The sequence below is a fragment of the Apus apus genome, chromosome 6, assembly GCF_020740795.1.
Source record: "Apus apus isolate bApuApu2 chromosome 6, bApuApu2.pri.cur, whole genome shotgun sequence".
NCBI classification, from domain to species: domain Eukaryota; kingdom Metazoa; phylum Chordata; class Aves; order Apodiformes; family Apodidae; genus Apus; species Apus apus.
The window spans coordinates 16,691,693-16,702,355 of NC_067287.1; the positions used below are offsets into that span (position 1 = coordinate 16,691,693).

Below are 10,663 nucleotides of genomic sequence, written 5' to 3' on the forward strand. Positions count from 1 at the left end.
CATGTCACAAGCCACTGTCACACTTAACTGATCTTCCCAAACCAGAAACACCTCATCAGCAAACACACCAGTCCTAGCAAACCGCTAGACATTCACTTCCAATAGTTTCACATCCCTTTCAAGAAAGTATAAACCCCAAATGGTGCACCAGAGACAATCTAGATCCCAGCAGGTCTATGACTGAAGGCTGTGACAGCCCCGTGTCCTTCCCCAAGCACTAGCCCTGTCCCTACAGTGCTAAGAAACAGAAAGGGAGAAGCAGGGAAGGCTTTCACTCTGGTACCTTTACATGAGCCAACCACCTTCAGGTCGGCCTGCAGGAGGCGTCCAGCAGATGTGATAGTAAAGTAGTCAGTACTGTGCTTTCCTACAGTCTGAGGCTGAAATTGTATGTGCAAGACCAGCTTCCCATTGGCAGGGACAACAGCTTTGGACACATCACAGGAGAAAACATGATCTCGAAGCAGAGGATGTTTTGCTCTTTCTATCCTACATGAGGCATCTACCTGCAAGCAGAAAATAAATTAGTTAATGAAGGAACCAGGAGCAGCCAGGATAGCTCTGAATTGGGACACTGATCAGTGGAGAACTGCAGTTCTCAGCAGAGATGAACACCACTAAGAACACCAGGGATACTGCAGCACCGAAGCGCTGTGCAAACCTCTGCAACCCTGTCCTGCTGGGGCACTGTTGGCAGCAAGCTCCCACCACATCCTCAAAAGCAAAATGTCCTGGTGATCTATGGAATTTCAGTGTCCCTCCTGGCAAGAGAGGCTCAAGGTGTCCCCAAGGGCCAAAGTAGCTTAAGTGACTACTGTCATCAGGAGGAAAGGCAGGCAGACAACTTATTTTTCTCCATCCACAGTTCCACCTTGTCTGGGGATGATCTTTACACAAAAAAGAAGACAAGTGCTCCAACACCTTCCTCATGCCCCTTAGAGAAGGTCCTGATCCTTGCCTGGGGATGCTGAGTGAATAACAGGACAAAAAATGAGTATGTCTTTGGGGCTGGGCTGGCACAGAAAGCAGGTGCTCAAATGCAACCCACTTGACTTAGAGAGCAATTCAGCAAGTTGATGTCCACCGAGGGCAGCAGAAGACCCACCAGCTGCCTGGGATACATGCATGCCAATTTGAGACTGTGACAACTGCCATGTAGGACCGATGGGCCTCTCCAGGGTGAGCAGGAGAGCTGCAGGATGTGAAAGACAACAGTGGCTTGCTGATCTGGACCAAGTGCAGTGGGAAGAAGGTAGGAACTGCTACACCATGCTGCAAATGGATGAGCTGCTAGCATTGCAGCTGGAAGGCAGGGGGCAAAGGTGAATGGCTGGGTTGGTAGGGGCAGGCTCATCATCTCAGTTTTATTCACATTCCCACTGGGGTTATTTTCACAGAATTAAAGGAGATACTCATGACTACATATCCTAGGGAAACATGCAAGCTTCTCAAAACAAGCAGTCTCCATTTCCACATACCACAGACAGGTTGAATATTTCTACACACTTCTCCACGGTGGTCCCCACTGGCACTGATCCAAAGCACAGCACATCCTGAAACTTTCTAGGCCGTGCACCTTCACACTTTTCCTCCATCACCCTCACCTGCAGGTATGGGTATTTGGCTGTTAAGGGAAATAATATACTGGGTTAAAAAGAGAGGTGGAATTTCCATCCTTGGATATTCTGTATTCAACTGGACAAGCCTCTGAACAACCTCAGGTAATTCTGGAGTTGGATCTACCTTCAGTGCTGCTTTGAACCTAATAAGCTCCCTTCCATCCCTCAATTACTAAACTCAGAATCACATTTTTTGTTTGTCAGTGGCCATAAAAGACTTCAGGCAAGGACTTGCTATTGAAACCTCTGCTTATTCTAGTTTGCATCCAGAAACCTTTAGAAATTTCCCTCTGGTTGTCAAGCAGGGGCAGACAGGAGAGACTGACTGCAGACAAGACTGGGAGTTTCTGAAGGTTTTTGCATTATGACAATGAACTCGTCTCATTTCTTTCCCTCTGTCAACTTAAGCAGGCTCCAGAAATGCTGCTTTAGCCAACACAAGCCACATGTCTCTTCAGCTCACACTTCCAAATTGACAAAAGTACATGAGAGAATTTCAGACCACTTTCAAACCATGGGCTTCACTTGCTCATCAGTGGGTTAAACCAACTGTGGCACTGCCTCAGAGCACAGCACCTCCATATATCCCTGTGGAATGCTATTCCACAGTTAGGGATGATACACACTTCTTTGAGTGCTAAATGCAAGACTTACACAGGGCTTTTAGCTGCATAGTCCTCTTCTTTTTCTCTTCAACTCCAAGCCAGCATGTTGCTGTCACATTGTATATCATAGCCACCTTGGGTTGGAAGAGTACTTTGACCATGCACTCAGCACCTGGGTCCAGAATGCAGGAGCCTGGAATGATGTTGAAAGGGCTTGGTGTCTCCCAGGTAAACACAGCAGCAAGATCGCTAGGAAATGAAGATATGTTTTAAGTAGATGAACAGATCCTTTGCTGTTTGTGCAGTCATGCATAGACTGGACCTTTCCCAGTGGGTTGTTCAGTTAGGATGTGAAGCAACCCATGTTGAATAGCAGAATCCCTAATGCATCTGGCCAGATGTGTGCTGCTGGGAAGAAACTGGTCACTATTCTCTGCAGGTGCTCTGTTCACACTTTAATGAATCTTAGCTATTACGTCTAAGATCTTTCTTAATGGCCATAAAATGTCTCAGCTTCATCCTGTGATAGCAAACAAAATGGCTCCAGAATTAAGTATTTGCTTTCCTTGTATCTAAATTTGCTGCTACTTAATTCCAAATGAACATTTATTCCTCTGTTATATACCCAGGTGAGAAGAGAGGTCTGAGCTGTTTTCCTAATGCCTCATTCAACTCTCCAGCACAATGTTGTTTGATGTGTGCAAAGAACATGACATATCATAAGCTTTATATTTTATTGATTCCAAGGCGTGTGTTACTTACCATCCATATCCTCCACCACCCTGGACCTCTCAGTCACCACAAATGATTTCTCTAAGGGGAGAATGAATCACTTCAGAGGGTTTCTGGCTGATACCTCGTTCTGCTCAAGGTATGTGTGCCCTCTGCCCTTTCCACCCTCCTACTGTATTACCTGACTGCTTTGGGGAGCACAGGCCCTTTTCCAGCTAGTAAAGGTTATTTTGCTCTCACTGTAAATGGTTGGAAGCACACTTCCTCCTTGCCTGGGCACTGCTTCACTGCACTCTTTTCTACAATAGTGTCTGAATTACTGTCTATCCCTTATTAAATTAAGACAGTCATTGGTAACTGGGAGCAGATTTGCTCCTATATGATGATTCCAAGCAACAGATTACTGCCATTGCTTTGGGCAGCTCCATGAACCTAAGAGCAGGCACTGGAGAGATGCTCCAATTTCTGTATTGCTTGCCTCCAAATCAGAGGTCAGCTCAAGCATTGGCAACTCCACTGCCATCCCTATGGCATTTCTGTGCTGAAGGAAGAGAGGTCAAGTCACAGAAAGACTAAAATGTTTCCAGCTGGTAGCTCATCTCTCCTTGCTCAAGCTGGGCAAACTGCCTTTAAATAACTAGAAGCCCAGGGCTCTCCTTTGGATGTGGGGTGTTCTCAGTGGGACACCATGCTGGTCCCCAACTATTTCCTGTGCATTAATGGTTCTCAGCATATGCTGGAAACAGACAGATGTGGGGTGCTAAGGTTGCCCACAGTGAGATCTGACCTGTACTGTTATTTCTGCTGCCTTCTCTGCTGTCACCTCAGAGGAGGCAGAGGTCTGCTGCCTGTTAAGGCAGACAGTAGATCTAATGACAACTGAAATGAGCTGCTTCATTGGAGAAGCCAAGAAGGTGCCAAAATACTTGACAACACAGAAGAGCCTGCCCAGCCATGTCTCACTCACCCAACGTTGCGCACAGGGAATGTTGTCTCCGTGACATTGTGGACAGCACAGGTGGGCAACTGGACAGCAGCTGGGAAGGACAGACAGATACGTGGAAGTGTAGCATGGAGGGTTACAGAGAACTCTCCCTCAGCCTTCTTAAAGCAGATACTGTCTTCATATTCCCTCTGCACAGAAAAGCAAGGGGAGACAGCAGTTAGATGGGCTCCATCTTGCAGGCACAGCAGCTAAACCCATGAACACCCATCACCTTCACCTCTGCTAGCATTTTGAGAAAAAAGCATCAGTGACAGGAGCACAGAGGAGGGCACTAAGAAAAGGCTGAGTAAGGTACTCGGGCATAGTCCTCACTCTGTGAGGGATCACACAAACACCCTCAGAGAGAGGAGCTGAAGACCACATTTGTTTCATCTGATTTGTTTTGGTGCAGATGGATTTCTTTCAGTGTTTTCAAGATCCCAATTCAGCTTAACTGAAGCAAGTAGAACCACTCCTTGAGCTCTGCGGGCACAGAAATATTAGTCTTTGATTAAGTGCTTTGTCAGCTAGAGGCCTAAGCTGGTAACACACAGCTTGAAGAGGCAGCATTGACAGCACTGTGTACAAATAGCCCCAGGACATCTCCTAACAAGCTAAGATGGAAGGAGTTGCAAGATACATGTCTTCCGTGCTCTCCAGTTGTCACCTCTCCTGACAACCACTTATACAGGTAAGGAGAGACCTTGGGCAGTGCTCACACACAGTCCTTGTTCTCTCTAAGAAAGGAGCCTTCTACTCTAGTGATTCATGTTGTGCAGACAAACCATTCTCTGAAAATGGAAAAAGGCCAGCAGCTTATTTCTTAAAGGGAACACCAAACAGTGATGAGAAAGCCATGATACTAAGAGAGCAGGGTACTGGGAATCCACCCAACAATCATGCCCTATGGCTGGGACTGAGGTACAGATCAAAGACACAGAGCTGTGGACAAGAGCCAGAGATCAACACACAGAGCCAAGACAGACACCAGAATAAAGCTGAAGGTCAAGAAAAGGGGCTGGGTAAAAAAAAAAAAAAATTGCTGTTAAAAATATAGCTTAAAGAAACCCACACCAACCAAAAGAAGGGAGGCCCTCGACAGAGCACCGATAGAAAATTAGTAGCCCTTCAATGTATAGGCCTTGGGGTCTCCTGTAAGAAAGCAGACAGTGAGTCTCTCAACCCAGAGTTCTGACTAAAACCCGGGTCCCCAGAATCAAACCAGGTGTTGACAGTTCAAGCATCTTATCGTACCAATTTCATGGCCAGAAGCAACTTGTGGAAAACTGGGAATGCTTTTGAGTTTCCTCTCTCAGAGCTCTTGACAAACTCTGCAGAGAAGCCAGGGGTTAGGGCTCCCTCAGGTGATGAAGATGTGGGGAGAGCAGGAAGGTCACGCTGCCCAGTCTTTCTAGGCTAGAACCTTCCTTAAGGACAGAATAATTAGAGTGAAATCAGACCAGAAAGGACAAGAGAGACCTCCCTGGAGGCCAGCCTGAGCACCGAGAGAAGTTTTGGTGCTGTCACTTTACCTTTTCAGTGGGCCGAAAAACGATGGGCAGACTTAAGGAGATGCCAGGGCTCAGAGTAATCGGCTGTGGAAAAACAGTGAAGAAGAACTGCGTGGAAGGACACCTAGATAATGAAATCAAAACGAGAGGTTTTGTCTGAGGGCATACAGCTGATGTTAAGTTAGACAGCAGAAAAGAGGATAAAGAGTCAAACCCTCCAGACCCTAAATTAGAAGCACTTTACACACCTGACCCCAAAGATATCTTGTTAGCAAATCAACAGAAACAGGGCAGAATCCAGGTGTCTTGGAAACCCATTCCCACCTCTAAGTACCTACCCTTTCCTTGAATCACATTTTACATTCCCAGGCCACACAGCACAAAAAAACCTCATTTGGCAGCAACATTTGAGTTTCAGAGCAGGAAGGGTCACAGGGGCTGGAGTGGCTCAACATCCAGCAGAACTACCGGGAGCAATGGTTTCAGGACGCACTAGTGACTGGCTGGCATACATCCACAATTAAAATCTCACTAGACTGGAAATGCCTCACAGACAGAAGTATCAGCAAAACAGAACTTTTTAAAAGGCGTTTCAGTTAAAATAACTCCTGCCAGGAACAAGGGAATCTGAATTAGCAGGTTTCTGTCCAACTATGTAAATGTGCAAGGGGAGAGAGGACAGATGAACCCAAGGAAAGGGTGTGACTGATACAGGAGGGATGAAGATACAGTGAGAGTGTGAGGAGTAGGAAGGAGAAAGAAACTTCCCACGCACCTGTAGCTCAGCTTCTGGGTTTTCTCATGAACATTTTTCAAGATCAGGTGTTTGATCATCTCTTTTCCAAGTTCCCAGCCATGCCACCTGAGGGTTTCAGCCACCTCAATGCCCCAGAATACGGCTTTCTTCTTCTTTGCCTTTCTTGCAGACAGCTTAGGGAAAGAGGACATTAGCAGTTTGGGAAGGAGGGTGGAGAAATCTCTCAAACAGCTGTTTCTCTATGCTAAAAGTCTGGCTCTGGCAAAGGACGGGAGGAGCCACCCTGCGGTAGAGCTCCAGGAGTCACCAAATGTCCTGCTCAGGGGCCCAGAGGGGACACCTCCTGGCCACAGCCCAAACAACGGATAACTAAAAAGGGTGTCATGAACGAGGCAAGCAGAGGCTAAAGGCTTTCTGTTTTACTTCCTGGCCTGCCAGTAAATCCACCCACGGCGATGGCACCCCTTGGTCCTTCACTCACCTTCCTGACACAGTCACTGCTCGGCTTCTGAAAAGAGGCAGAGTTTGGGGGCTTGTCCTGCACCTGACTAAGCATCTGAAAAGCAAAAGGAAAAAAGTCCTCATGCACACTGTTCCCGCAGCCAGACAGTCTTTGCTGCCAAGACCCTGGAGCTCCCAGAGACCCAAAGACCCCTCCTCAGGCCTCCCTGCAGGGCCCCCAGTGGAGTCCCCATTTCACCAGCTGAGTTCAGCCCTCTCCACAGACCTCACTGACCCCAGGCTGCCACAGCCATGTGCTCAGCAACCCCCACCCGCAGCTCAGCCCCCTGCGGCAGAGCTCCCCTTGAGCTTTCATCGTACAGACCTGCCCAGCCCACTATTAGCCCTGCAGAGCCCAGGAAGCAAAGCTCTGCCCTACAGCCTTGCCTGGCTCCCTCTATAGACGACTGCGGCACTGCCCTGTTCCCTCAGGGAGCCTGCCCAGCTCCCTGACCCACGCTCTGGTCCTTTATAGCCCGGCCCGACCCGCAGCAGGGCCCGGGCCCTGGGCCACCCCCGCTCCCCCGGACCCCGCGCCCGGCCCGGCTCCCTCAAGCCCTGCCGGGCTGCCCATAGCACAGCTTGGCCCGACCCCCGGGAGCCCGGAGCCACCTCGGGTGCTCGCCGGGCCCAGCCCGGCCCGGTCCCAGGAGCTGAGCGCCACGAGGCCCCGGTCCGCGTTTCTATGGTAACCGGACGCCGCGGCGGCATCTCCCGGAGCAACGACGGCGGCCGCCTCGGGTCAATCCGCCCGCGGGTCGGGCGGCAGCTGCCGGGGGCGGCCGCGAGGGGGCAGCAGAGGGACGCGCAGAGCGGGGAGATGGCGGGGCCGGGGGCGGAGGCAGGAGAGGCTGCGGGGCAGGTGGGGGGGCTGAGAGGCTGCGGGGGGGAGGTGGGGGGGTGCAGGAGGAGATGAGGGGGGGCCACGGAGTGCAGGGGTAGATGGGGGCCAGAGGAAGATGGAGGAGTTCAGGGGAAGGGGGGTGGAGGGTGGTGGGTGGCAAAGGGAGGGGTGCAGGAGAGCGCTTAGGGGCGTGGTGTGGTGAGGATGGGTGCGGGGGGAGGGATGCGGGTGCAAAGCTGGGCTGTGAAGTAGGTGGGTGCGCAGAATGGGTGAGTGAGGAGGCTGCTAAGAGGTGGGGGTGCTGGGGCAGGCGCGGGGCATGGGGCGCAGCAGCCTGGGAGTGCTGGCAGAGGGATGGGGAGGCACCTTGTCGGATCCAGGTGACCTGGAGCTCCTTAGAGCACTGGTGACACACATAACCATTGCCAAAAGAAGTTACGGGGCTGGCAAAGAGGCAGAGGACAGAGAGCCAAAGAAGCTTGGGAACCCTGGCTGCACAAGCCCTTCAGGTATCCTGGGTGTCTTTCCCATGGAGCACCACCACCATGGGACATTTCTGCATCTTTCCAGGGTCCTGGGCGTCCCTCTTGGAGGGGGGGAACCCTTGTGTTCCCGCTGGGGAAGAACAGACAGCCCCTCTAGGGTGCGCAAGCAGCAGCATGGTGAAGAGCAGGGCTGGCTGCATCCCACAGGGCGGGGAGAGTGCCAGGCCAGAGGCAGGAAGGAGATGCAGCTTTAATGGCATTTGTCGATGTTTACAACGTGAGTCATCCAGCTAAGCTGCCGTAAATCAGCACCCCAACTCCCTCAGAACCAATCGTGTCCCCTCTTCTGTCGTCCCCCCCCAGCACTGGATGAGTGCCTGGCTGCTGCAGAAACAACCTCATAAATAACAGCAACAAAACAAATCCTCCTGCAGCCACGACGGGCCCGTGTGCGCCAAGTGCAAGACGAACGCCTCCCATCCGTCACTTTAATGGTTGTACTCTGGAAATTAAACCTGTCACAGCCCATCAAGGTGAACATTTTAACTCTATGACATCCCTTCAGCTCCCCTCCTCCTTCCTGGCACTCTTTATTTTTGTTGCTTGCCCTCCTTTTCCTCTCTGTCCCTGCCATCTGGGTCCTTCCCAACTCACCCCTAACCCAGTGTGCCCAGCACCAGCCTGTGGTCCTCTCTGTGCTTCCCTGCTGCCAGCAGATGAGGTTGTACATTGGATGGTAGTCTTTTGTCCTGAAGGTCTTGCAGCTGTGAGCTGGCACCTGCCAGCTTCTCAGTGCCCAGCACTGTGTGCCTGCTGGGATTGGTACATTTCTCCTGGGGCAATGGATCTCTATTGCCCTTTTATCCCTGCAGGGCAATGGCAGAGAACTGGGTACCATCCTTTCCTTCCCTGCCTTTTTTTCTCCCTCATATTTACTCCTCTCTTGCTCTGTGTTACATCAGCCGTCACAAACTCCTAGCAGCTGGCTCACATATCCCCCTTGGAGCAAGGGCTGCACCCTGCCCAGGACCAGAGCTCCCCCATGGGCAGCTTCAGGGCTCTGGACACCTCCTGCATGAGCAGTGGGCCCTAGGCTGATTTGCCTGGGAAAAGAGGACGTGGGCAACAGCTTCCCCTGATGCCTCACAACAGGGGAAGCTGCTGAGTTGCCAGCAGCCACTGCAGGTCACTATCACCCCACACAGGACCATTGTCTGTCCATCCATCCATCCATCCATTCCCATTCTCCTTTCTTCCATCACCTGCTTCCCCTGTACATCCTTCTGTTCCAGGAGCATCATATCTATCCCTCTGCCCCAGGTGCTGCCCCATGGCAGCCCCCACCACTGCCAGGCATTATCCAGTTCTGGAAGGTGTGACAGCCCCACACCAACTCTTACCTGTCCCATCCCCACTGACCAGCTGCCAGACGTGTCCTGGGGCTCCCTGGGAGCTTTTGTCTCTTGGCAGCTCCCACCCACACAGCAGGACCTGGGGGCAGGCAGCCCTCCCTGCCACCTCCAGGAAGGAACAAGGAGAAGACAGGAGGAGGCAGCAGGATGTGAGGCAAGAAGGAGACACCACAGGCTGCTGGGCATTGCCAGGCTGGTCCCTCTGCCTGCACAGCCAACTCAGTATCCCCAGGAGAGGCATGGGAGGTCTACAGGGTCTGCCAGGACTCTCCAGCATCCTGAGGACAAAGACACCCTTCTCACTTAGGGAGGTCAGAGCTTAAAGTGCTTCTAGGGAGGTGGCAGAGGACGTAAGGTGTCCTTCTGCTACCAGAGCTTAATGTGAACTGAACCAGAGCTATCAGGATCCCAAAACTATAATGGAATGAGCAGAGAAAGTGGCTGATTGGGGGTTAAATATTGCCACGGGAAAAGCAAGGCTCACCACAGCAATGAGCCTTCAAAAACAGCCTTAGCATCACCCTAAACCCAGGAGGGCTCCATCCCCACCTCACTTCAGGGTAATGCCACACCAACGGAACCCTGCTGATTGCAACAGGGAAAACAGCACCACTGCATTAGCTGATTAATCTGCTCTGCATTACAGGGCAGCTTAATTTTGCTTATAAAAGCACAGACCCCCCCAGGGATGCAGGGTGGTGGCAGGGCAGGCAGGCAGGCATCCTGGGCATCCTTCTCCCCAGCCCTTCGTGCTGCCAAGGGAAAGGGCAGCTGGCGTCATGCAGGGCTGTGCTGCTTCAGGCATCATCATATCTGTAGGGAAGGGACAGGGCACAGTTTAAGGAAGGTCCAGGGTCTCTCCCTTCTGGCTGTGCTTACAGACTGCCAGCTGTGCAAGTTTCCTGCCCTCCCTCTGCTCCCCAGGGACCCCGGCAGGGCAGTGCAGTGGCAGGCGAGGGGCACAGCCTCCCATCCCCTAAGGAAGAGCACAGGCATCCAGATAACAGCTTTATAGGGGAGGGATGTGGGGACTCCCCCAGTACACACAGGGGAATAATTACAAGTTAAATAGGATCCAAACACACATAAGTTAAAGGTGGGCAGGTGCCCTGCAGCCCCCACCACTCCACCCGGGCACAGTCTGTGTCTGTCAGCAAAGAGACCCCCAACATGGCAGGCTGGCTCCTCTCCCAGGCTGATTCCATCCATCTT

At 51.7% G+C, this 10,663-nt stretch overlaps 1 protein-coding gene across 1 annotated transcript in view; it reads right to left on the minus strand.

Annotated features, from left to right (window-relative positions):
- The window catches only part of CFAP65 (cilia and flagella associated protein 65), a 30,316-nt gene extending 23,551 nt beyond the window's left edge, over nt 1–6,765 (minus strand). The window contains exons 1-7 of the mRNA XM_051622759.1: nt 6,691–6,765; nt 6,228–6,382; nt 5,474–5,576; nt 3,924–4,090; nt 2,274–2,473; nt 1,479–1,624; nt 284–506 (exon numbers count right to left, since the gene is read on the minus strand). Of these exons, the coding sequence (XP_051478719.1) occupies nt 284–506; nt 1,479–1,624; nt 2,274–2,473; nt 3,924–4,090; nt 5,474–5,576; nt 6,228–6,382; nt 6,691–6,765 (1,069 nt within the window). The remainder of the gene's footprint in view (nt 1–283; nt 507–1,478; nt 1,625–2,273; nt 2,474–3,923; nt 4,091–5,473; nt 5,577–6,227; nt 6,383–6,690) is intronic.
- Nucleotides 6,766–10,663: the final 3,898 nt, after the last annotated feature.